The sequence below is a fragment of the Ornithorhynchus anatinus genome, chromosome X5 (genome assembly GCF_004115215.2).
Source record: "Ornithorhynchus anatinus isolate Pmale09 chromosome X5, mOrnAna1.pri.v4, whole genome shotgun sequence".
Lineage (NCBI taxonomy): Eukaryota > Metazoa > Chordata > Mammalia > Monotremata > Ornithorhynchidae > Ornithorhynchus > Ornithorhynchus anatinus.
This window is the reverse complement of record NC_041753.1, coordinates 4,533,027-4,558,719: the sequence shown is the minus strand read 5'-3', so window position 1 is coordinate 4,558,719 and position 25,693 is coordinate 4,533,027. Positions and strand designations below refer to the sequence as shown.

Here is a 25,693-nt window from a genome sequence, read left to right as displayed (position 1 = left end):
CGGTCGAAGTTGGGGCGGTGAGTGGCGGGGGGGGGGGGGGGGCCGCGCGCGCGCGGGGGGGGGGGGAGCGGGAGGGGGGGGGGGGGGAGGGGCGGGGGTCGCAGCGCGGCCTTGACGTCCCGGCCCCGCCGCTCGCCTGCTCGGCGGCCTCCTCCGGGCCTCGCTTTCCTCGTGGGGCACCCGGGGCCCCGCCCCGCTGCCCCTCCCCCGTCCCCCCCGTCCCCCGTGTCCCCCGTCCGGCCCCGCTTTGGCGGCTGCCACAGAGGTGGCCCCGCTCGCCGGGCCCCTCCTAGTCGATAGCCTTTGCCGATGATGATGATGATAATGGTGATGTGTGGTAAGCGCCTGGTAGGTGCAGAGCGCCGTTCTAAGCGCTCCCGGTCTGCGTCCCCATTGTACAGACGAGGGAGCCGAGGCCCAGAGAGTAATAATCAATCATGTTGGTATCTGCTAAGCGCCTACCCGGTGCAGAGCGCCGTTCTAAGCGCCGGGTGGGGGGGATCCGGGGTCGTCAGGGGGGTCCCACGTGGGGCTCCCGGTCGTCATCCCCATTTGCCAGATGAGGGAACCGAGGCCCAGAGAAGTGACCAAGTGGCAGAGCGGGGATTCGAACCCACGGCCTCGGACTCCCCTGCCCGGCCTCTTGCCACCGAGCCACGCTGCTTCTCTTTCATAATAACAACAATGCTGGTGTCTGTTAAGCGCTCGCTGGGTGCCGAGCACCGTTCTGAGCGCCGGGTGGGGGAGATCCGGGGTCAGCGGGCGGTCCCACGTGGGGCTCCCCGTCTTCGTCCCCATTTGACAGATGAGGGAACCGAGGCCCGAGGAGGTGACTCGTCCACAGTCACCCGGCTGACAAGAGGTAGAGCTGGGATTCGAACCCACGATCTCCGGCTCCCAACCCCGGCCTCTTTCCACCGAGCCGTGCCGCTTCTCTGTAATGATAGTAATGCCGGTATCTGTTAAGCGCTTAGTATGTGCGGAGCACCGTTCTAAGCGCTGGGGGAGATCCAGGGTCATCGGGCGGTCCCACGTGGGGCTCCCCGTCTTCGTCCCCATTTGACAGATGCGGGAACCGAGGCCCAGAGAAGTGACTCGCCCACAGTCACCCGGCTGACAGGTGGCAGAGCGGGGATTCGAACCCACGACCTCCGACTCCCCAGCCCGGCCTCTTTCCACCGGGCCACGCTGCTTCTCTTTAGTGAGCGCTCACTTACGTGCAGAGCGCTGGACTGAGCGCTGGGATGGACAAATCGGCAACAGAGAGACACGGTCCCCGCCCACTCCCGGCCCGGGGTCGACACTCCCAGAGGTCAGAGATCCCCCCGCAAACCTCCTCCTTTCCTTCCCGCTACTGTTTGGACCCCCCCCCCCCCCCCAAAATCGATGGTGGTATTTAAGCGCTTACAATGTGCAAAGCGCTGTTCTAAGCGCTGGGGGATACGAGGTGATCAGGTCGTCCCACGTGGGGCTCCCAGTTTTTAATCCCCATTTTTGCAGATGGGGGAACCGAGGCACAGGGAAGCGAAGCGACTTGCCCGGGGTCACGCGGCAGACGGGTGGTGGAGCCGGGATTAGAACCCACGACCTCTGACTCCCAAACCCGCGCTCTTCCCGCTGAGCCACGCCGCCTCTCACCCTCGCGGCAGCCGGGTGACTGTGGGCAAGTCACTTGGCTTCTCCGGGCCTCAGTTCCCTCATCTGGAAAATGGGGATTAACCGTGAGCCTCCCGTGGGACGACCCGATGACCCCGCGTCTCCCCCGGCGCTTAGAACGGTGCTCTGCGCCTAGTGAGCGCTTAACGGATACCAACGTTATTATTTTACAGATGAGGAAACTGAGGCACGGAGAAGTGAAGCGTCTCGCCCACACGCCAATCAATACCCATTCTCCCTCCCGCTTAGACTGTAGTAATAACTGCGGTATTTGATAAGCGCTTACTATGCGCCAGGCACCGTGCTGAGCGTCGGGGTGGAGAGAGGCAAAGCGGGCCGGACGCGGTCCCCCTCCCGGCCTCACCGTCTCCGTCCCCGTTTCGCAGCTGAGGAAACCGAGGCCCGGAGGAGCGAGATGCCGTGCCTCGGGAGAGCGGGGGACGGGGCGCGGTGTCCGTACCCCCCCGGCGCTTCGCACGGCGTGTGGCGTACGCAGTGGGCGCTTAACGAGCAGGCGAGAGGCCGAGCGGGGATCCGAACCCGGGTCTCGCTAGGCCCAGGCCGGTTTGAGGTCCGGGGGGGGGCCTCAGGCACCGGACCCCGGACCCCCCCCCCCCCCCCCCCCCCGGCAGTCGATCGGAGGTATTTATTGAGCCTCCGCGGGGGAGAGGACGCCGTCATGTCGCGGTATCTCTAATAATCGCGCTGCTGTTGGTTAAGCGCTTACTACGTTCTAAGCGCTGGGGCAGATGGAAGCTCGTCGGGGCGGACCCCGTCCCCGCCCGCGGCCTCCTTCCCCCGTTTTATAGACGAGGCAACCGAGGCCCGGAGAAGTGAAGCGACTTGCCCCGGGTCGCGCAGCTGGGATTAGAACCCAGGCCCGCCATGCTGCTTCTCTGGTATTTATTGAGCGCCGACTGGGTGCAGGACACCGCCCTAAGCGCTCGGGACCGTTACGACGGTGTACTCTCCTGAGCGGCGTAGCGCAGTGCTCTGCACATAGTAGTCCCAGCTCTGCCACTTGGCAGCTGGGTGACCGTGGGCAAGTCACTTGACTTCTCTGGGCCTCGGTCACCTCATCTGGCAAATGGGGATGAAGACCGGGAGCCTCACGCGGGACGACCTGACGACCCCGTATCTCCCCCGGCGCTCAGAGCGGTGCTCGGCACCTAGTAAGCGCTTAAAACACCGACGCTGTAATAGTAGGGAAGCAGCCGCGGCTCAGTGGGAAGAGCCCGAGCTTGGGAGTCGGAGGTCCTGGGTTCTAATCCCGGCCCCGCCGCCCGTCGGCTGTGCGGCCTCGGGCGAGTCACTTCTCCGCGCCTCGGTGACCTCGTCCGCGGAACGGGGCCGAAGACGGTGAGCCCCACGTGGGACCACCTGACCGCCTGGTGCCCCCCACGGCGCTTCGCGCACAGTAAGCGCCTCACGAGTGCCGCCGCCGCCGCCGCCGTCGTCGTCGTAAGCGCTCGACGGACACGATCGGCCGCCGGGCCACGAGCCGGTCGGCCGCCCCCGGCCTCGGGGAGGGTTTTCACCGGCCCGTCTCTTGCAGGGAAGCGAGGTCTTAGGACGGCGCGAAGGAGACCGGCCCTTCCGGTCCTTCCCGGCCCTTCCCGGAGGACGGATCCCGAGCGGGCACCCGGAGCCGGGCGCGGGACCCGCGGGGACCCCCGCTGAGGGCCGGAAGTCGGGACTGCAGACGGGCAGGGCCGGGGGTGGGGATGGGGCCGGGGGAACGACCGGGCAGGCGATCGTGACGATGATGAGAATTAATAGTGGCATTTATGAAGTCCTTACCCCGCGCCGGGCGCCGGCCCAAGCGCCCCATCGGGTCGGACACAGTCCCCGTCCCACGGGGGGGGGGGGCTCACGTTCCCAATCCCCGTTTTCCAGATGAGGGAACCGAGACCCAGAGAGGCGAAGTGACCCGCCCAAGGTCACGCGGCAGACGTGGTGGAGCCGGGATTAATGATAATAATAATAATAATAGTGATGACGGTGGTGCTTGTTAAGCGGTTAGTGAGTTCTTCAGTAGGAACGTCTCCGTGATTCGTTAGAAGCGGCGCGGCTCAGTGGCAAGAGCCCGGGCTTGGGAGGCAGAGGTCGTGAGTTCTAATCCCGGCGCCGCCGCCCGTCAGCTGGATGACTTCGGGCGAGTCAACTTCACGTCTCTGGGCCTCGGTGACCTCATCTGGAAAACGGGGAGTAAGACCGAGAGCCCGACGCGGGCCAACCCGCTGACCTTGGGATCTCCCTCAGCGCTTAGAACGGCGCCTGGCGCAGAGGAAGCGCCTAACCGATACCGTCGTCATTATCATCACTGAATCTCTTAGTTGGTCCGAGCGTGAACCCGCCGTGGGGTAGGGAACGTGCCCGTTCCTTGACGGATCGCGCTCTCCCGAGCGCCGAGTACAGTGCTCTGCGCACAGCGGGCGCTCGATAAACACAGTGGGACGGGGATGCCGGGACGGACCGCGGTCCGAGGCTCCCGGCCGAACTCCTCCCCGGGGAACGGAGGAATCCGTCGGTCGAGGGGCCGGTTCCCCGGAGCCGGGGAGGCTGGGGGTCGCGGGGGTGGCGCCAACCGGGCTCCCCTCGGCACGTCCCACCCGCCGCCGCGCCGCGGTTCCTCGTCCCGCGGGGGGGGGGGGGGCGGTCCCAGGCTAGGACGAGGGGGAGCGGGTGGGGAAGACGGGCTCGGGGAGGGCAAGTGACCTACCCGAGGTCACCCGAGAGGCCCGGGGCGGAGCCGGGATTAGAACCCGGGTCTCCCGGCCCCGTGCTCTCTCCACCGGGCCACGCTGCCTCTCGGGAGGCGTGCGCCGTGTCGGGCGGGGGACGCGGGTCCGGGGGAGGCCGGTGACGGAGGGGCGGGGGCGGGGGGGGGGTCTCGGGTTCTAATCCCCCACCCCCTCGCCTAAACTCTCACTCCTCGTCGTCCCCCCAGCCGCCCGGTCCGCCGCCGGGGCCCCGCGGCCTTCCCGCCCCTCCTCTTCCTCCCCCTTCCCGCCACCCCGCGAAGATGGCGTTGTCCAAGCGGGAGCTGGACGAGCTGAAGCCGTGGATCGAGAAGACGGTCAAGCGAGTGCTGGGCTTCTCGGAGCCCACCGTGGTCACGGCGGCGTTGAACTGCGTGGGCAAAGGCATGGACAAGAAGAAGGCGGCGGGTAGGTCCCCTCCCCCCCGGCCCGGCGTCCCCCGTCTCCCGGGGAGGACCCCCCCCCGACCCCGAGGGCGACGTCCCCCCCCCGGGGAGGGGTCCCGCCCGTCGCGCTTCGTCTCGGACCCCCGGAGAGGCCGGCTCGCGCGGGCGTACTCGGTCCGTGCAGCGCCCGGCGCCCTCTCCGCTCTCTCGCCTCCCCGGCTCCCTTTGCACGCGAAGCTCCTGCCCCCCGAGAGCCGCTCCCGTGTTGTCAAGCGCTTAGCGTGTGCCGAGCGCCGTTCTGAACGCCGGGGCGGGGGGAGGTTAATCGCGAGGAGCGTGGCCGGCCTGTCCGTCCCCGGCCGGCCCGAGGGTCCGTCCGACGGGGACCAGCGGAGCCGTACTCCCGCAAGCGGAGCGCCGGCCCCGGGAGACGCCCCCCCCCCCCCTTTCTTTTTTTTTAACGGTACTTAAGGGCTTAACCACGTGCCGGACGCTCCACGGAGCGGCCGGGCGGAGGCGAACCCATCAGGTCTTTCCCGCGTGGAGCGCTGGGCCTCCGTCTGTAGAGAGGAGGGAACCGAGGCACGAATAATAATAAAGACAGTGGCGTTTCCCAAGTTCCCACTACGTGCCGACCGCTGTACTAAGCGGCAGGGTAGATAGGGGATGGTCGCGCCGAGGGAACTGAGGCACGGAGGACGAGGACGATACCATTCGGAAGCGCTTACTATGGGCCGGACACCGTGCCCCGCGCCGGGGTAGATATAAGGTAACGGGGTCGGCCTTAATCCCCGCTTTGCAGATGAAGCGGCCGAGGCCCGGGGCGCGCGAAGCGACCGGCCCGGGGTCGCACGGGAGCCGAGCGGCGGAGCCGGGATTAGAACCCGGGTCCTCCCACGAGGCGTGGCTCGGTGGCGAGAGCCGGAGGTCGTGGGTTCTGATCCCGACTCCGCCCCTTGCCCGCTGGGCGACTCGGGGCCTCAGTCGCCTCATCCGGAAAACGGGGACGCAGCCCGCGAGCCCCGTGGGGGACGCCCGGGTGACCTCGGATCCGTCCCAGCGCTCGGAACGGTGGTCGGCACCTAGCCAGCGCTTGGAAAATACCATCGCGATCATTATCGTTATCATGATTGAGTCGGGGGGCGGGGTTTCGGCGCCCGTCCGGCCACGGGGGGCTTGACGACCGATGGCTCGACGAGACGGATTTTGCGCGTCTCCCGGCGTGCGGGGCCCCGGGGCCCGTCCTCTCCAAATAACAAGCCTCCGGGGATTGCCGCCCCCCCCCGTCCCCCGTCCCCCCGGGACCTTAGATGACGCTCCCGGCCCGCTCGGCCGACACCTGCGCCCGGGGCCCCGCCTCGGTTCGTCCGGTCGTATTTATCGAGCGCTCGCTGCGTGCGGAGCACCCGGGGGAGGACAGTACCCCGATAAACAGACGCATTCCCCGCCCACGGGGAGCTCGTCTCACCGCGGCCGAGGACCGTGCCCACCAGCTCTCTTGGGGTCCGTAGCGCGCGCGCGCGCGCGCTCCCAGGCGCTTAGTATTCCTCCGTTCGGTGGTATTTATGGAGCGCTTACCGTGTGTGGAGCACCGGGCGATTCGGCGACAGGGAGGGACCGTCCCTGCCCACCCGCGGGCTCGCAGTCCAAAAGGGGGAGGCAGACGGCGGAACAGTGCCCCGCGCGCGGCGAGCGCCGACTGCGTGCCCGGCTCCTCTTCCGTCTACGCGGCCGGCCGGCCGCACCCACCGAGCGCTGGCCCTGCGCGGGACGTCGCGCGGAGCGCCTGGGAGAGAACGTCGATCCGACAGAGCGGCCGCGTTCCCCGCCCGCGGCGGGCTCACCGTCGAGAGGGGGAGACGGACAGAAGCAGCGCGGCTCAGGGGAAGGAGCCCCGGCTTGGGCGTCGGAGGTCCCGGGTTCGAATCCCGGCTCCCCCGCGTGTCAGCTGGGTGACTTCGGGCAGGTCACTTAACTTCTCTGGGCCTCAGTTCCCTCCTCCGTAAAGTGGGATTGAAGACCGTGAGCCCCACCTGGGACAACCCGATCGCCTCGCGTGTCGTCCCCCGTCCCCCGGCCCCCCCCCCCCCCCCCCGGGCGCGTGGTGAGCGCTTACCAAATGCCGTCGTCGTCGTCATCATTATTGATCGAAATGATAGAGCGCGGGCCCGGCGGTCGGAAGCACGTGGGTCCTCCGCCGCTGGTCTCCCGCGTGACTTCGGGGAAGTCACTTCACCTCTCCAGACCCGTCGGCTTGTCGCGGGCAGGGAATGGGACTGTCGACGGCTCTCCCGAGCGCTCGGTACACGTTAGGCCGCTCAGTAAATGCGCCCGCCTGACCTCCCTGGGCCTCGGCCCCCTCCCCGGAGAATGGGGATGAAGAGCGCGAGCCCCCCGTGGGATGGGGACGGCGTCCGATCCGAGGGGCCGGGGTCACCCCGGGGCTCGGTGCGGTGACTGGCACCCGACGGGCGCTTAACGGGTGCCATCGAAGCGGACGAGAGGCGCCACGTCTCCGTTGCGAGGTAGAAGGTGGGTCGGGGAGACGGTCGGTCGTGTATCCCGCCTCGCCTCCGGGGAGGGCCGAGGGGACCCGGCCGTCGGGCCCGCCCGGGGGAGGCGGCGGCCCGGGGCCGGCCGGACCACGGAGCCCCCGACCCGGGGTCCCGTCGCGGAGGGGGTCTTCCGTTCCCGGGGCGGCCTTCCCCGTGGCGGGCGAGGGCCGCGCGGAGCCTTTCCCCCGTCGCGTCCGCTCGGCCGGGCCCCGGACGGTCCGCCCGCCCACGTCTCTCTGCGTCCCCGTCTCTCCCGGCCCCCCCGCCAGACCACCTGAAGCCGTTCCTGGACGATTCGACCGTGCGGTTCGTGGACAAGCTGTTCGAGGCGGTGGAGGAGGGCCGGAGCTCCCGCCATTCCAAATCCAGCAGCGACCGCAGTCGGAAGCGAGAGCTGAAGGTGGGTCCCGGCCGGGCCCCCGGGGCGTGAAACGGGGGTCTCGGGCCCCGTCACGTCCCCCGCCGTCGGGCGACCGGGACATCCCGAGGGGCCCGAGGGCGCGGAGTCCCGAACCCGGGGGCCGAGGGGCCCCGGCAGCCCGCCCCCGGACAGCGCGGAAGGGCGTCTCCTTGCGCGCTCCGCGGGCGGGCCGGGCTTCCCACCCGTTCGTTCGGTGCTGTTTATCGAGCGCTTCCCGTGCGCGGAGCACCGTACCCGGCGGTGGGAGGGTACAGTTGGGCCACAGAGGGAGACGATCCCCGCCCGCCGGCGGGCTCCCGGTCCGGGAGGAAGCCGGGCGGGGAGCCCCAGATCCAGGCTCCCGCGGAGGCGAACGCGTCCCTCCCGTCAGGTGGGATCCGTCGAGCGCCTGCCGTGTGCCGAGCGCTGGACCGAGCGCTCGGGAGAGGACGGCACGACGAGGAGGGGAGAAGGACGTTAAGATCGGAGGCGGGGAGGACGTGGAAGGGAAAGGGGAGCGAGAGCCCGGCGGGGGCGGGCCGCCCCTTCCCCCGGAAGGCGGTACCTCCGCCCACCCTCCCCCTAACCACCCCCGGGGCAGCGGGGACCCGGCCCGCTCCCGTCTGCGTCGCCCCGACCTGCTCCCTCTATTCCTCTCCCCCTCGCCCGGCCCCCCGGCGCTTACGTCCTCATCCGTCGTGCCTCTGTCTCCGTTAGAAGCGGCGGCGTCTAGAGGATGGGATACGGGCCCGGGAGTCGGGAGGTGCCCGCCGTGTGACCTCGGACGAGTCACTTCTCCGCGCTGACCCGTACGAGGGCAGTTAGGAGGGCTTGGCGGAACGGGGACCGTGTCCGACCCGACCGAGTGATGATAACGGTATCCGTTGGCACTCGGTAGGTGCCGGGCACCGTACTGAGCGGCGGGGCGGACAGAGGCAGGCGGGGTTGGACCCGGGCCCCGGCCCGCGTGGGGCTCCCGGTCTTCATCCCGTTTCGCGGACGGGGGAACCGAGGGCCGGGGAGGTGAAGCGACCCGTCCGTGGCCTCGCGGAGGAGCGGGGATCAGGACCCAGGCCCCCACCGACTCCCGAGGCCCGGGTTCCAGCCGCCGGACCCCGCCGCCTCCCGTAGACGGAATAGAGTCGGGCGGGCCGCGGCTCCGTCCCCGCTTCCCCCTCCCGGCCTCGGGCCGGTGGGGTCGGCGGCCGTCCCGGAGACGGGCCCCCCCCCCGACTGCCTTCCCGCCGGACGGCGGACCGGGCTCCCTAGCCGCGATGGGCCACCGTGGCCTCCCTGGGCTTGTTGGGGGGAGATGGCGCCTGTCTCCGTTGTGTTCGCCGAGGCACGGTGCCCCGCGTGGAGCGGGCGCTCAGCGGATACGATCGCGAAGCGGCGTGGCCAAGAGCCCGGGCTCGGGAGTCGGAGGTCGTGGGTCCTGACCCCGGCCCCGCCGCTTGTCGGCGAGTCGCTTCCCTTCTCTGGGCCTCGGTTTCCTGGCCTGGGGAACGGGGCTGGAGACCGCGGGCCCCAGGCGGGACAAGCCGATGAGCTCGCGTCTACCCCGGCGCTTAGAACGGCGGTCGGCACGTAGCGGGCGCTCAACGGTTACCACCGCCGTTCTTACCCGGTGCCGGAGTTCCGGGTCTGAGGCCGGCCGGCCGGCGGGCCCCGCGGGAAGGGCGTCTCTCGGGCGGCCCCCGCGGGGACGGCGCGGCCCGGATGGGGCCCTCGGAGGCACGGTGGACGTCACGGCCCCGGCCCCCTCTTCCCCGGGCTCCCAGTCCCGCCCTGTCTCCCCCCGGGGCCTCCCACGGCCGCTCCCCCCGGCGACCCCCGGTCCGTCGGGTCGGCCCCCACGGTCACCCCGCCGCGCCTGTCCCGGTGGGTCGTTCGTTCGGTCGTATCCATCGAGCGCTCGCCGCCGTGCAGAACGCAGCCGGGAGAGGACAGCACGGTGATTCCCCGCCCTCATCGAGCCCCCCCCCCCGCGTCCAGAGGCGGAGACGGACATTAATAGGGACAAATCACGGAGGCGGACCCCGGCGCTGTGGGGCCGGGGGGGGGGGGGGGGCGGTTAGCGAGTAAAAGGAACGAGCCAGGGAGGCGCAGACGGGGAGAGGGGGGTTTAGTCGGGGAAGGCCTCCCGGAGGAGACGGGCTTTGAAGGCGGGGGGCAGTAATCGATGTCGGATCAGAGGGGGAGGGTGTCCCGGGCCAGAGGCGGGACGTGGGCGAGGGGTAGGCGGCGAGATGGAGGCCCCGGAGCGGGTTGGCGTTAGAGGAGTGAAATGCGCGGGCTGGGTGGGAGAGCAGCGAGGTGACGGAGGAGGGGGCAAGGGGATCGAGGGCTTTAAAGTCGACGGCGCCCTCCCCCGCCCGGCCCCCGGGCCGCCCCCGCCCGGCCGGGGACCTGAAGTCCGGCCCGGCCCCGGTTCCCCTAGGAGGTGTTCGGTGACGACTCGGAGATCTCCAAGGAGTCGTCGGGGGTGAAGAAGCGGCGCATCCCGCGCTTCGAGGAGGTGGAGGAGGAGCCCGAGGTCATCCCCGGCCCGCCCTCGGAGAGCCCCGGCATGCTGACGAAACTCCAGGTGAGCGGGGGCCCGGCGGGGGAGGCGGGGACGCGGCCCGGTCGCCCCGCCCGCCGAGTCCCGACCCGGAGACGCCGGCCCGGGGCCACCCGGGGACCCCGGGAGAAGCGGGGGACCCCCGGCCCCCGCCGATCCCCGCGGGCCCTCACCGCCGAATCTCGCCCTCCCCCCCGCAGATCAAACAGATGATGGAGGCCGCCACCCGGCAGATCGAGGAGCGGAAGAAGCAGCTGAGCTTCATCAGCCCCCCGGCCCCCCAGGTACGGCGGGCCCCCGGCCGCGCGGCGCGCCGTCCGGGGCGCTCGGGGGAACGTGGCGCGACGGGGTCGGCGGACACGGTTCATTCATTCATTCAGTAGTACTTATCGAGCGCTTACTATGTGCAGAGCACTGTACCAAGCGCTTGGGACGAACGAGTCGGCAACGGATACGGTCCCTGCCGTCCGACGGGCTCGCGGTCCGATCGGGGGAGACGGACGGACGAGAACGATGGCGGTAGATAGAGTCGAGGGGAAGGACGTCTCGTAAAAACGGTGGCAAGTAAATAGAATCGAGGCGCCGTACAATCCATTAACAGAATAAATAGGGTAACGAAAACATATGCAGTCGAGCGGACGCGTACGGCGCCGTGGGGATGGGAAGGGAGAGGGGGAGGAGCAGAGGGAAAAGGGGGAAAAGAGGGTTTAGCTGCGGAGAGGTAAGGGGGGGGCGGCAGAGGGAGTAGAGGGAGAAGGGGAGCTCGGTCCGGGAAGGCCTCTCGGAGGAGGTGAGTCTTAAGTAGGGTTTCGAAGAGGGGAAGAGAGTCGGTCCGGCGGAGGCGAGGAGGGAGGGCGGCCCGGGACCGCGGGAGGACGCGGCCCGGGGGTCGACGGCGGGACGGGCGAGACCGGGGGACGGCGAGGAGGCGGGCGGCGGAGAGAGAGAAGGGAGGAGAGGCAGGAGGGGGCGAGGTGACGGAGAGCCTCGAAGCCTAGAGCGAGGAGTTTCTGTTTGGAGCGGAGGTCGACGGGCGACCACCGGAGTCGTTTAAGAAGGGGAGTGACAGGCCCGGGTCGTCTCTGCGGGAAGACGAGCCGGGCGGCGGAGCGAAGGATAGACCGGAGCGGGGCGAGAGAGGAGGAAGGGAGGTCGGAGAGGAGGCCGACACGGTAGTCTAGCCGGGATATGACGAGAGCCCGGAGCGGTGAGGTAGCCGTCCGGGTGGAGAGGAGAGGGCGGATCTCGGCGATATCGTAGAGGTGAGACCGGCGGGTCTCGGTGACGGGTAGGACGCGCGGGGCGAAGGAGAGGGACGAGTCGAGGACGACACCGAGATCGCGGGCCTGCGAGAGGTCCCGGCCCTCCGCGGTGTCGCGGAGGTGGAGGAGCCGCGGGGTCGCCGAAGTCCCGGGGTCGAGGCCGGCTCGGGGCGGCCGCCGGGCCGGAGGGAGTGAATCGGGGAAGGCTTCCCCCCGGGGAGGTGGGGTTTCGGGACGGGGGTGGCCGGGGCGACGGGGAGAACGTCCGGGCCCGTTGGCGGCAGAAGAAGCGGTCGTGACGGTATCCGTTAGGCGCTTCCTCTGCCGAGAGCCCCGTGCTAAGCGCCGAGAGGACGCCTGTAGTCGTAATCAGGGTCCCTGCCGAGCGCTTACTACGTGCCAGGCGCCGGGGTGGATGCGCGCGGATCGGGTCGGACACGGTCCCCCGCCCCGCCCGGGGCTCCCGGTCGCCGTCCCCGTTTTCCGGAAGAGGGAACCGAGGCGCGGAGGAGCGGATCGACCGGCCCGGAGTCGCACGGCGGGCGAGCGGCGGGGCCGGGATTAGAACCCGGGACCGTCCGACCCCCAGGCCCGCGCTCTGCAGCGTGGCTCAGTGGAAGGAGCCCGGGCTTGGGAGTCGGAGGTCATGAGTTCGACTCCCGGCTCCGCCGCCTGTCAGCCGGGTGACCGTGGGCGAGTCGCTTCGCTTCTCTGGGCCTCGGTGACCTCATCTGGAAAATGGGGATGAACCGTGAGCCTCACGTGGGGCGACCCGATGGCCCCGGATCTCCCCCGGCGCTCGGAACGGCGCTCTGCGCATAGTAAGCGCTTAACGGATACCAACGTTATCGTTATTACTTATCATCGCCGGCCTTCACGGCGTAACGGTCGTCAGAGCGGACGGTCGGTCGTATCCGCGGAGCGCTTCCCGCGTGCAGAGCGCTGAGCCGAGCGCTTGGGAGAGGACAGCGGAAAAATAGACGCCTCCGTCGCCCCCCCCCAACGAGCCGACGCTCTAGAGCTCGGGGGCTAGGGAGGGTCCGGTCCGTGGGCTCCTTCCCTGCCCACGACAGGCTGCCGGCGCTCAGAACAGCGCCTGGCACACAGTAAGCTCTTAACGGATGGCGGTGTGGTCGTTATTCCAGGTCCAGGTCCAGGGGAGGGGGAGGCGGACGGTCGCGGAGCGTAAGGGGGACGGAGGGATCGGAGCCGGGGGCGTCGGAAGGAGCGGGGACGCCCGCGCCGCGGGGGCCGAGCGTCGGGGCGGGGGCCGTTCCCGGCCCCGTCCTCACCGGGCCCTTCCTCCCCCCGCTCGGGATCGCAGCCCAAGACCCCGTCCTCGTCCCAGCCGGAGCGGCTCCCCATCGGCAACACGATCCAGCCGTCGCAGGCGGCCACCTTCATGAACGACGCCATCGAGAAGGCCCGCAAGGCCGCCGAGCTGCAGGCCCGCATCCAGGCCCAGCTGGCCCTGAAGCCCGGCCTCCTGGGCAACGCCAACATGGTGGGGCTGGCCAACCTCCACGCCATGGGCATCGCCCCCCCGTGAGTACCGGGCCGCCCCGTATCCCCTCCCCCGGGAGGGGGACGCCGGGCCGGGGGACCGGAGGGAGCGCGGCGGGGGGCCGGGGGGGGGGGACGGCCGCGTGTGGCTCCTCCTCGCTGAGCTGTTTAAAACAAGCTCCGGCTGGCTCGGGGGGCCAGCGATCCATCGGTGGCTCTCGGAGGGCGCCCACCCGGTCCCCGGGACTGTACTGGGCGCCTGGGAGGGGACGGAGTCCCCCAGTGTAGCGTAGGGGGGCCCCGTGCCGCCGCGGAGTCTCTCCGTAAGCCGGGTCCGCTTTCCCCGGACTCCGCTCTGCCCGTGCTTTCACGCCTCGCCGGCGTCCCGGAGAGCCGCCCGTCGAGCACCGGGTCCATCGGGCGGCGAACGAGTCGGCGGTCGTGGGCCCGTCGATCCCTCGGGGGCTTTTAATGATGACGGTAACGGTCACGTTGGTGTTCGTTAAGCGCCTACCACGTGCCGAGCACTGTTCTGAGCGCCGGGGGTAGACGCAGGGGAATCGGGTCGTCCCCCGCGGGGCTCACGGTCGTAATCCCCATTTGACAGATGAGGTCGCTGAGGCCCAGAGAAGCGAAGCGACTCAATTCAATTCAATTCAATGGTATTTATTGAGCGCTTACTATGTGCAGAGCACTGTACTAAGCGCTCGGGATGAACAGGTCGGCAACAGATAGAGACGGTCCCTGCCGTCTGACGGGCTTACGGTCTGATCGGGGGAGACGGACAGACGAGAACGATGGCACTAAACAGCGTCGAGGGGAAGAACATCTCGTAAAAACCGATGGCGACTAAATAGAATCGAGGCGATGTACAATTCATTAACAGAATAAATAGGGTAACGAAAATATATGCAGTCGAGCGGACGAGTACGGTGCCGTGGGGATGGGAAGGGAGAGGTGGAGGAGCAGAGGGAAAAGGGGAAAATGAGGCTTTAGCTGCGGAGAGGTAAAGGGGGGATGGCAGAGGGAGTAGAGGGGGAAGAGGAGCTCAGTCTGGGAAGGCCTCTCGGAGGAGGTGATTTTTAAGTAAGGTTTCGAAGAGGGAAAGAGAATCAGTTTGGCGGAGGTGAGGAGGGAGGGCGTTCCGGGACCGCGGGAGGACGCGACCCGGGGGTCGACGGCGGGACGGGCGAGACCGAGGGACGGCGAGGAGGCGGGCGGCGGAGGAGCGGAGCGTGCGGGGCGGGCGGTAGAAAGAGAGAAGGGAGGAGAGGTAGGAAGGGGCGAGGTGACGGAGAGCCTCGAAGCCTAGAGTGAGGAGTTTCTGTTTGGAGCGGAGGTCGACGGGCGACCACTGGAGTTGTTTAAGAAGGGGAGTGACACGCCCAGATCGTTTCTGCGGGAAGATGAGCCGGGCGGCGGAGTGAAGAATAGACCGGAGCGGGGCGAGAGAGGAGGAAGGGAGGTCGGAGAGAAGGCCGACACGGTAGTCTAGCCGGGATATAACGAGAGCCCGTAACAGTAAGGTAGCCGTCTGGGTGGAGAGGAAAGGGCGGATCTCGGCGATATCGTAGAGGTGAGACCGGCGGGTCTCGGTAACGGATAGGACGCGTGGGGTGAACGAGAGGGACGAGTCAAGGATGACACCGAGATCGCGGGCCTGCGGGACGGGAAGGACGGTCGTGCCATCCACGGTGACGGAGAAGTCTGGGAGCGGACCGGGCTTGGGAGGGAAGATGAGGAGCTCAGTCTCGCTCACGTCGAGTTTTAGGTGGCGGGCCGACATCCAGGCGGAGACGTCCCGGAGGCGGGAGGAGATGCGAGCCCGAAGGGAGGGGGAGAGGACAGGGGCGGAGATGTAGATCTGCGTGTCGTCTGCGTAGAGATGGTAGTCGAAGCCGTGAGAGCGGATGAGTTCACCGAGGGAGCGAGTGTAAATGGAGAACAGAAGAGGGCCGAGAACTGACCCTCGAGGAACTCCGACAGTTAAAGGATGGGAGGGGGAGGAGGCTCCGGCGTAGGAGACCGAGAATGATCGGCCAGAGAGGTGAGAGGAGAACCGGGAGAGGACAGAGTCCGTGAAGCCGAGGTGAGATAAGGTACGGAGGAGGAGGGGACGGTCGACGGTGTCAAAGGCAGCAGAGAGGTCGAGGAGGATCAGAATGGAGTAGGAGCCATCGGATCTGGCAAGAAGGAGGTCACGGGTGACCTCAGAGAGAGCGGTCTCGGTAGAGCGGAGGGGACGGAAGCCAGATCGGAGGGGGTCTAGGAGAGAATGGGAGTTAAGGAATTCTAGGCATCGATCGTAGACGACTCGTTCTAAGATTTTGGAGAGGAAGGGTAGTAGGGAGATAGGACGATAACTGGAGGGGGAAGTGGGGTCGAGAGCGGGTTTTTTTAGGATGGGGGAGACGTGGGCGTGTTTGAAGGCAGAGGGGAAGGAGCCCTTGGAGATCGAGTGGTTAAAAATAGACGTTAAGGAAGGGAGGAGGGCAGGGGCGACGGTTTTAAGAAGGTGAGAGGGAATGGGGTCCGAGGCGCGGGCGGAGGGGGTGGCACTCGCGAGGAGGGAGGAGATCTCCTCTGAGGATACCGCAGGGAAGGATGGGAAAGTAGGGGAGGGGGTCGGTGGGGGGGAGGGGAGAGGCGGAGGGGTGACTCTGGGGAGCTCAGACCCGATCGTGTTGATTTTCGTGAGGAAATAGGTGGCCGGATCATTAGGGGTGAGAGATGGGGGAGGGGGAGGAACGGGGGGCCCGAGGAGAGAGTTAAAGGTCCGGAACAGTCGGCGGGGGTGACGGGCGTGGGTGTCGATGAGGGAGGAGAAGAAGCTTTGCCTGGCGGAGGAGAGGGCAGAGTTAAGGCAGGAAAGGATGAATTTGAAGTGTGTGAGGTCGGCTTGGTGCTTGGACTCGCCCGCAGGCGCACGGCCGACGGGTGGCCGAGCGGGGATTCGAACTCATGACCGCCGACTCCCAAGCCCGTGCCCTTCCCACCGAGCCACGCTGCTTCTCTACGGGGCGCTCAGCGCGTGCAGAGCACTGGACCCGAGCGCCCGGGAGAGGCCCGTAGAGCCACCGGAACGGTGCTTGGCACCTAGTAAGCGCTTAGTAAATACCACGATTATCATCGTCGTGGTTATAAACGGGCACCTTCCCCGCCCGCGAGGAGCCGGAGCGCTCACCGGGTCCCGGTGTCCGTCCGTTCATCCAGCCCCATTTGCGGAGCGCCCACCGGACCGTAGCGAGCGCTTGGAAAGTGCCGTTCGGCCGCAGAGAGAGAGACAGTCCCGGCTCCCAGCGGGCTCGCAGTCTAGAAGCGGGGAGGCCGACGGCAGAAGAGGTCAACGGGCAGCGGCGTCCGTTCATTCGACGGTGTTTATCGGGCGCTCGCCGTGGGCAGGACACTGCGCTGAGCGCTTGGAAAGTAACGACAGTACCGATTGCAGTTGGCAAGCGCTCACTATGCGCAAAGCGCCGTTCTGAGCGCTGGGGAGGATACAGGGTGATGGGGGTTGGCCCTCGTGGGGCTCACGGTCCTCGTCCCCGTTTTAGAGTCGAGGGAACTGAGGCCCAGGGAAGCGAGGCGACCCGCCCAGAGTCACGCGGCCGGCAAGGGGCGGGTTTTCGAACCCACGACCTCCCCGGCCCGGGCTCTCTCCCGTGAGCCGCGCCGCACGATCGGGCGACGGGCGGAGACGACCTCCGCTCACGACGTCGGGAAGGGGGAAGGGGGACGGCGGCAGGACAAGTCAACAGGCAGCAGCATTCATTTCGGTCGTGTTCGTCGAGCGCTTCCTGGGTGCGGGGCACCGTACTGAGCGCTTGGGGAGTACAGTTCGGCCGCAGAGAGAGAGACGATCCCTGCCCGACGAGGGGCTCGCGGTCCGGAAGGGGGGAGACGGACCGCGAGACGGAAGCGGAGGAGGGGCCTCGAGAGCCGCGGTATAAATAAATAGAATTAGAGGCGTGCGCCCATCGTTACCGGAAACGGACAGAATTACAAACAGGCACCCACCTAGGCGAGAGGGGGGCCTACCGAGCCCCGCCGAACCGGCGGGGACCCCTCACCCCGGCGAGCCGACCCACCCTAGCCGTTGGGCAGATCAGAGCGAAAGTAGAAGCCCCGGGTGCCCCAGTGAGCCGAGCGGGGTCCGGGGGGGGCGCCCCCGGGGAAGCCGCCCGCTCGCCCCCCGCCCCGGGCGGTCGGTCGGTCGGTCGTATCCGTCGAGCGCCGGACGCCTCCGGGCGGGCCGGGCCGTATCGGCCGAGCGCCTCGGGGGACGATCCCCGGCCACGTGGAGCTGGCAGCCGAGCGGGGGAGAGCGACGCGAAGCCGTCGGGGCCGGGGGACGCGGGGGGGGGGGGGGGAGGGAACCGGGGGGCGGGAGGGGGAGAGCGGGACGGGGGGGGCCCCGGCCCAGGGCGCGCCTGGACCGGGGCCCGGGGCGGGGGGCGGGGGGCGGGCCGGGGCGGGGGGCGGCGGAGGTGAGAGCCGGTGGGTCCGGTGCCAGACGCCCCCCCCTTTGCTTCCTGATGCCCGGGACAGGTCTGGTTGGTGCCAAATCCTCCCCTCCCACCCCCCCGTCAGCCTCCGCAAAGGTGTCCCATCCCACAGGAAGGTGGAGCTGAAGGACCAGACCAAACCGACACCGCTCATCCTGGACGAGCAGGGCCGCACGGTGGACGCCTCGGGCAAGGAGGTGGAGCTGACCCACCGCATGCCCACGCTCAAGGCCAACATCCGGGCCGTGAAGCGCGAGCAGTTCAAGCAGCAGCTGAAGGAGAAGCCCTCCGAGGACCTGGAGGCCAACACCTTCTTCGACCCCAGGGTCTCCAGCGCCCCTTCCCAGCGCCAGAAGCGCACCTTCAAGTTTCACGACAAGGGCAAGTTCGAGAAGATCGCCCAGCGGCTACGGACCAAGGTGCCCGCCCGCCCGCCCGCCCGCCCGCGGGGATGGAGAGAGACGGGCCCGCCGGGGCGGGGGCCGCCCCCCCCCCCGGCCGGCTCCCCCGTCCCCACGCTCCGCGACCGGCGCAGGAGGACGCCCCCTCCCTCCCCGGCCGACCCGGCTCCCCACGGACGGACGAGCCCCGCCGGGGCGAGAAGCGGCCGGGGGAGCGGCCCGCCCGGAGGAAGCGGTGGCTTTAGAGGAGGGCGTCGACCGGCTCGCTCTCCTTGCTTTCTTTTTCGTGCGTTTGTTTCCAGACGGTATCGAAGGGCTTACTAGGTGCCGGGCACTGTGGTAAGCGCCGGGGTAGGTACGAGCGGACCGGGTCGGCCGCGGGACCGCGGCCGTCCGTCCGATGGTTTTTAGGGAGCGCCGGCCTCGTGCCGAGCGCCGCCCCACCTGGGGTTCACGGGCGCCGTCTCCGATTCACGAACGGGGGGACCGAGGCCCAGGGGAGCCAAGCGGCTCGTCCGAGGCCTCCCGGCGGACGGGGCGGGGGCGGGGCCGGGATCGGAACCCGGGGCCTCCGGGTCCCGGGCCCGCGCCCTGCCCGCTAGGCGTCGGGAACGGGCCCTGGGGGAGACCGGAAGGGAGCGGGGGCCCGGGGCGGGGGTCGGGTCATCCCCGACTCCTCAGTCGGTTGGGTCGGGGCACCCGCCGTGTGCCGGGCGCCGTTCCGGAGGCTCGGGGGTGCCCGGAGGAGGAGGCGGACGTGGTTCCCGTCCCTCGGAGCTCGCGGCGGGGCAGAGGAGCCGTGTGATAGGATAAATCGCGGGGAGGAGAAGCCGGCGTGGACGCGGACCTGGCCGGGAGGGGGGGCGGGGGGGGGGACCGGGCCGCCGGGACCGTGAGCCTCGGCGGGATGACCGGCCCTCACCCCGCCTCCCGTCCCGTCCCCGGCCCCCCCCCGTCCCCGGCCCGCAGGCCCAGCTGGAGAAGCTGCAGGCGGAGATCTCGCAGGCGGCCCGCAAGACGGGCATCCACACGTCCACCAAACTGGCCCTCATCGCCCCCAAGAAGGAGCTGAAGGAAGGCGACATCCCCGAGATCGAGTGGTGGGACTCGTACATCATCCCCAACGGCTTCGACCTGTGAGTGCCCGCGGCCGCCGCCCGATGGACGCCCGGCGGCGGGGGTGGAGACGGCACCCTCCCCCCCAACCTTCCTTTATTCCTTCCCTTCCGCTCCCCTCCCTCCTCCCCTCGCTTCTCCTCCGTCCCTCCCTCCTCCCTTTCTCCTCCATCTCCCTCCTCTCCTCCCTCCTCCCCTCCCTCGCCTCCCTCCCTCAGTCTCTCCTCCGTCCTCCCTCGCGCCTCCTCTCCCTCCCTCTCTCCTCATCTTCTCTTTCACGCTCTCCTCCATCCTCCCTCCGTCAGTCTCTCCTCCGTCCTCCCCCCTCCCTCGCTTCTCCTCCGTCCTCCATCCGTCCCTCCTCCCTCTCTCGTCCATCTTCCTTCTTTCCTCTCTCCTCTCTCTCCCTCAGTCTCTCCTCCATCCTCCCTTCCTCCTCCTCTCCCTCCCTCCGTCCCCCCTCTCATCCTCCATGCTCTCTCCCTCTCTCCTCATCCTCTCTTCCATCCTCCATCCTTCCTTTCTCCCTCTCTCCTCATCCTCTCTTCCACATCCTCCTCCATCCTCCCTCGCTCCTCCTCTTCCTCTCTCCCTCAGTTTCCTCCTCTCTCTTTATCCTCTCTCCTCCATCCTCCCCCCTCCCTGGTTCCTCCTCCCCCCTCCACCCCTCCCTCCTCCGTCTTCCTTCTTTCCTCTGTCCTCTCTCCCTCGCCTCTCTCCCCCAGTCTCTTCTCTGTCTTCCCTTCCTCCTCTCCCTCCCTCCATCCTCCCTCTCTTCATCCTCTCTCCCACACTCTCCTCCGTCCTCCCTCCCTCTCTCCTCATCCTCTCTTCCACATTCTCCTCCCTCCTCCCTCCCTCCTCCTCCATCTCCCCTCCAGATCCGCACTCTGTTAAAGTCTGCCTCCACCCCTCTAGACTGTCAGCTCATTGTGGGCAGAGAATGTGTGTTTATTTTCATACCGGCCTCTCCCAAGCGCTCAGTACAGTGCTCCGCAGACAGTAAGTGCTCAGTGAATACGAGTGAATGAATGACTCTCCCCTTCCTCCTCCATCCCTCCCCCCTCCTTCTCTCCTCCTCCTCCCTCACTTCCCCTCCCTCCTGCCATCTCCCTTGGCCCCCCGGCCCCCCCCCCCTTTCTCTTTTCATGCCCTCCGTTAAGCTCCTGCCACGTGCCGGGCAGCGATCGAAACGCTAGAGTAGGTACGGGGTAATCGGGTTGAACGCAGTCCACGCCCCACAGAGGGCACCCGGTCTTCATCCCCGTTATACAGATGAGATCACCGAGGCCGAGAGAAGCGAAGTGACTCGCCCGAGGTCACGCAGCGGACAGGAGCCGGGCTGAGAACCCAGGTCCTTCTGACGCTCAGGCCCTCTGGGTCTCGCCGCTTCTCTTCCTCCTCCCTCCTCCCTCCTCCCTCCCCGCAACCCCTCGAGAGCGACCGGTCAGCGAGTCGTTCGGATTTATTGAGCGCTTACCGTGGGCAGAGCGCCGTGCTGAACGCCGGGGCGAGGACAGTATGGTACCACCCCCCACGAGCCCAGCCCCGCCTCTCTCCCCCCCCCCCCCCCCAGCAGCAACGAGGCCCCCAAGAAGGAGGAGTATTTCGGAATCACCAATCTCGTCGAACACCCCGCCCAGCTCAACCCGCCAGGTACCGACCCGGGGAGGGCGAGCCGTAGCCGGGGGTCGCGGGCGGCTGTCACGCCGGAGATGGGGGCGGCCGGGGCCCCGGGACCCTCCCTCCCGGCCGGTCCATCGGCGACGCCGGTCGAGCGCCGACCGTGCGCGGAGCACCCCGCCCGGTCCCCGGGAGGGCACGGTCCGACCGGATCGGCGGACGCGGTCCCCGTCCGGTCGGGGCTTGGGGGGGGTCTCTGATCCCGGTCCCGCCACTTGTCTGCTGCGTGGCCTTGGGCCAGTCACCTGGCCGGGCCTCGGTTCCCTCGTCCGGAAGATGGGGATTAAAAGCGTGAGCCCCGCGTGGGACAACCCGACGGCCCCGTGTCCACCCCGGCGCTCGGGACGGGGCTCGGCACGTAGGAAGCCCTCGGGCGCTTAAGAAGTACCACGCTCATCGTCAGTCGGTGGCGTCCGTCGAGCGCCGGCCACGGGCAGAGCACCGGGCCGAGCCCCCGGGAGAGGGCGGCACCCGGAGAAGTGAAGCGACCCGCCCGAGGCCGCCCGGCGGACGGGCGGCGGAGCCGGGCCGAGAACCCGGCGGCCGGCCCGCGCCGCTTCCCCCGTGGGGAGCCGACAGTCGGGAGGGAAGGCCGCGGCCCCGGCCCCCGGGGGTCCCGCCCCGACGGGGGAGGCGGCCCCGGGCGCGCGCCGTCCCGCCCCCGACCCTCTCCGGCCCTCGGCCCCGCAGTGGACAGCGACACCCCGGTGACCCTCGGCGTCTACCTCACCAAGAGAGAGCAGAAGAAGCTGCGGCGACAGACGCGGAGGGAGGCGCAGAAGGAGCTGCAGGAGAAGGTCAGGCTGGGCCTCATGCCTCCGCCGGAGCCCAAAGGTGAGGGCCGGGCCGGGCCGGGCCGGGCGGCGGGGCGGGGGGCCCGGAGTCCGCCGTCGGTCCGGGGGTTCACGTCTCCCCTCCCCGTCCCCGCCGCGCAGTGAGGATCTCCAACCTGATGAGGGTCCTGGGGACGGAAGCGGTGCAGGACCCCACCAAGGTGGAGGCCCACGTCCGGGCGCAGATGGCCAAGAGGCAGAAGTGAGGAGCCGGGGCGGCGGGGCGGGGGCGGCCGGGGCTCGGGGGGCCGCCGGCGGGCGCGGCGAGGGCGAGAGAGACCCGCCCCGCCCTTCCTCCCCCGTCCGTCCTCCCCCCGGTTTTCTGTCCTCCCCCCGCCCCCCGCCGCCTCCCACGGGGTCCCGCCCTCCCCCGCCCAGGGCGCACGAAGAGGCCAACGCGGCCCGGAAGCTGACCGCCGAGCAGAGGAAGGTGAAGAAGATCAAGAAGCTGAAGGAAGACGTCTCCCAGGGGGTGCACGTATCCGTGTACAGGTGAGCGCGGGCGGGGCGGCGCCCGTTCCCGCCGCGGGCGGGCGGGACGGGACCCCCGGGGTCGGCCCGGGGCCGCCGTTCTCCCCGACCCCCCCCCCCGGGACGTCGGGGCCGACCGGCACGGTCCGGCCGACGGGCCGCGGGCCGCTCCCGGCGTCGGCTCCCGGCCGGCCGGCCCTCCTCCTCCTCTCCCTCCCCCTTCCTCCTCTTCCCCTCCGCCCCGTCCCCGGGGCGGTGACCGCCTGGCTCCTCCACGCCCCCGTCGCCAGGGTCCGGAACCTGAGCAACCCGGCCAAAAAGTTCAAGATCGAGGCCAACGCCGGCCAGCTGTACCTGTCGGGGGTGGTGGTGCTGCACAAGGACGTCAACGTGGTGGTGGTGGAGGGAGGTGAGAGGCCAGCGGGGCGCCGGGCGGGGGGGCCGGGACCCCTTGCGGCGGACGGGGCCCCCCCCGCCTCCCCTCCCCACCGGCCGACCGGCCTCCTGCCGTGCCCCGCCAGGTCCCAAGGCCCAGAAGAAGTTCAAGCGGCTCATGCTGCACCGGATAAAGTGGGACGAGCAGACGCCCAACACGAAGGGCGACGGTGAGCGGGGCGGGGGGAGGGGGCCGGAAACGCGCCGGCCGGCCGGGGGTCCGGCCCGGGAGCCGCTCGCGGGCCGCCCGCGTCCCGACGGTCCCCTCTCCGGGACCGTCGGCCCTCCCTCGCCGGGCGGAAGCGGCCGACGACGATGGCGTCGGTGAAGCGCTTCCTGCGTGCCGGGCGCCGTTCCGAGCGCCGGGGGAGCCACCGGGTGATCGGCTCGTCCCACGTGGGGCTCCCGCCCTCCTTCGCCCCCACGTACGGATGAGGGAACCGAGGCCCGGAGGAGTGAAGCGGCTCGCTCGGAGTCGCCCCGCCGACGAGGGGCGGGGCCGGGGCCGGGACCCGCGACCTCCGACTCCCGGGCCCGGGCCGTGGCCGCCGCGCCGTAAACAGACGGTCTAGCGGGCGGAGCTCGGGCCCGGGCCTCGGGAGGAGCCGGGTTCTCATCCCGGCTTCGCCGCTTCCCCGCTGGGTGACCTCGGGCGAGTCGCTTCGCTTCTCCGGGCCTCGGCGGCCTCGTCGCCCAGTCGATCCCCGGGGCCCGTCGAGCGCTCGCCGTGTGCGGAGCATCGCTCGGCGCGCTCGGGGGAGGGGGCGACGCAAGGGGGGCCGGCAGCCGCGTCCCCCGCCCACCCCGTCTGTCAACGGGGAGATCAAGACCGGGAGCCCCACCTGGGACGGGGACCGCGTCCCACCCGATTGGCTTCTCTCCATCCCCGACGCTCGCCCGGCACGTCGTAAACGCTCGGCGACCGCTGTACAGATAAAAAACGGATTTAGGGGTCCGGTGGGCGGCGAGGGACCGCGAAGGGAGGAGGGCCGGGGTTAGGTCGGCGGGGGTGTCCGGCGGCTCGCCGGTGACCGGGCCCGGCTTTGGCTCTTCCAGACGAGGACGAATCCGACGAAGAGGCCGTCAAGAAGACCAACAGATGCGCGTTGGTGTGGGAGGTGAGTGTCGCCCCCCTCCCGCCCCCTCGGCTCTGAGCCTCGTTCCCGGCCCCCGGGCTCCCCGCGGAGGACGGGATGACGACGGTGACGACGATGACGGCATTTACGGAGCGCTCACTATCTGCCGAGCACCGTTCCGAGCGCCGGGACAGCCGCGGGGTCACGAGGTCGTCCCCCGTGGGGCTCGCGGTCCTGGTCCCCGTTGCGCAGATGAGGGAACCGAGGCCCAGGGAAGTCAAGGGGCCTCCCCGAAGTCACACGGCTGACAAGGGGCGGAGCCGGGATTGGAGCTCCCCGACCCCAAGCCCGGGCTCTCGCCACCGAGCCGCGCCGCTTCTCCGAACGGAGCGGGCGAGGGCCGAGGCCGCGGTGGAAGGGAGTGAGGTTAGGCCCCGCGGAGAGGAGGCCGCGGTGGCCGGCCCCGGGGGGAGAGGAAAGTCCCGTCCGGGGGCCCGCCGCGGGCCGAGCGCCGCGCGCGCGCGCGGGGGACGCGGTCGGGAGCCGCCACCGTGAACGGGGAAGGCGGGAATTCTTTCCGGAGCGGGGGGGGGGACGCGGGAACGCCCCGTCCCTCCGCCTCTCGATCGGTCCGTCCGCCGACGGACGGCCCGCCTCCGGCGCGGTCGCCCCCCGCTCGACCCCGGCCGCTCGGCACGGCGCCCGGGCTGACGGGGGTCGCTCGCCCCGCCAGGGCACGGCCAAGGAGCGGAGCTTCGGCGAGATGAAGTTCAAGCAGTGCCCCACGGAGAACATGGCCCGGGAGCACTTCAAGAAGCACGGGGCCGAGCACTACTGGGACCTGGCCCTCAGCGAGTCCGTGCTCGAGTCCACGGACTGACCGCCGCCGCCGGGCCGCCCCGCCGCCCCCTCGGCGGCGGGGGAGCGCGCCCGCGCGTCGACGAGACCGCGAGAACCGGGCCCAGCGGCCACCCCGAACCGAGAGAGGGGACGCCCCGGCCCGGCCCCTCCGCTCCCCCCCCCCCCCCGCCCCCGCGCGTGCAGACGATTAAAGGATTATTTTTCAACGCAGCGCAGCGTCCCTCACACCCGCACGCGCGCACGCACGGACGGAGAGAGGTAGGGCAGAGGGCGCCGGGCTCCCGTCCTCCCGTCCGCCGGTGGGTACGTCGGGGTTTTTTGGGGGGCGTTTTGGGGTTGTGTTTTTTTTTTCTACGACATCGGTTTCCCCCTCCTCCTCTCCCCGCCCCCCTCCCCCCGGGCGATTGACGGTCGGGCGCGACCCGCGGCGCCTCGCCCGGGGTCCGTCTCCGAGCCCGGGCGGGGGCCGACGGCCGCCCCGGGTCCCCTCCCTCGGTGGGGTGAGCCGGATCTCGCCCCGAGGAGGGGTCGCCGCGGCGGGGCGGGGGGAGGCGGGGCGGGGGGGCGAGAACGCAGTGGGCGAGTTTGTAAAGCCGAGTAGGATATGGGGATTTAGCTCACGTCCTCTCTTTGCAGAATAAAGAAAAACCAAAAAAAACCAAAAAACCCAACCAAAAAAAAGGTCCGTCAGAGACCGTGCTCTGTTCTTCATTTCCCTTTTGGCCCCCGATGCCCGTCTCCCACCCCCGGCTAAGCAACCGTGAGCCCCCCGGGGCCGGGGGAGACCGTTCCCCGAGGGCTCGGAAGGGATCGGTACCGTCTTCCGGCCCCAGGCCCGCCCTCCAGGAGCTCTCTGGGGGGGGGGGGGGGGCGCCGATCACCGTGGTATCTGTCCAAAGCTCTCTACGCCCCGAACGTTGGGCTGCACGCCGGGGCGACGCGAGATGCCCCGTTTACGCCCTTCTCCCCCTCTCGACCGCCGGCTCACCGTGGGCGGGGAACTCGCTTCCGACTCTGTCGTACTGGACTCTCCCAAGTGCGTCGCGATAACGGTGGTATTTGTTAAGCGCTTCCGACGTGCCAGGCGCTGTTCTAAGCCCTCGTCTGCCGTGCGACCTTGACCGAGTCGCTTTCCTCCTCTGCGCCGCGGGTCCCTCCTCTGGAAAACGGGGAGGGGGACGGTGAGCCCCACGGGGGACGGGGACCGCGTCCAGCCCCGTTTGCT

General features: G+C 69.5%; 1 protein-coding gene across 3 annotated transcripts; it reads left to right on the top strand.

Annotated features, from left to right (window-relative positions):
• Positions 1 to 24,536, top strand: PRPF3 (pre-mRNA processing factor 3). 3 transcript variants are annotated; one of them, XM_029055123.2, is made up of 16 exons: positions 1 to 17; positions 4,607 to 4,826; positions 7,629 to 7,759; positions 10,200 to 10,346; positions 10,523 to 10,606; positions 12,909 to 13,129; positions 17,636 to 18,011; positions 18,963 to 19,129; positions 20,689 to 20,765; positions 21,483 to 21,626; positions 21,728 to 21,827; positions 22,004 to 22,117; positions 22,387 to 22,505; positions 22,618 to 22,701; positions 23,588 to 23,649; positions 24,341 to 24,536. In XM_029055123.2, the coding sequence occupies exons 2-16, from the start codon at positions 4,682 to 4,684 to the stop codon at positions 24,485 to 24,487; spliced, it is 2,118 nt and encodes a 705-aa protein (XP_028910956.1). In that variant the 5' UTR covers positions 1 to 17; positions 4,607 to 4,681; the 3' UTR covers positions 24,488 to 24,536. The 3 variants fall into 3 exon arrangements, with proteins under 3 accessions (XP_028910956.1, XP_028910955.1, XP_028910957.1); XM_029055122.2 differs by having other exon boundaries at positions 2 to 17; positions 20,686 to 20,765; XM_029055124.1 differs by lacking the exon at positions 1 to 17 and having other exon boundaries at positions 4,682 to 4,826; positions 17,705 to 18,011; positions 20,686 to 20,765; positions 24,341 to 24,487.
• Positions 24,537 to 25,693: the final 1,157 nt, after the last annotated feature.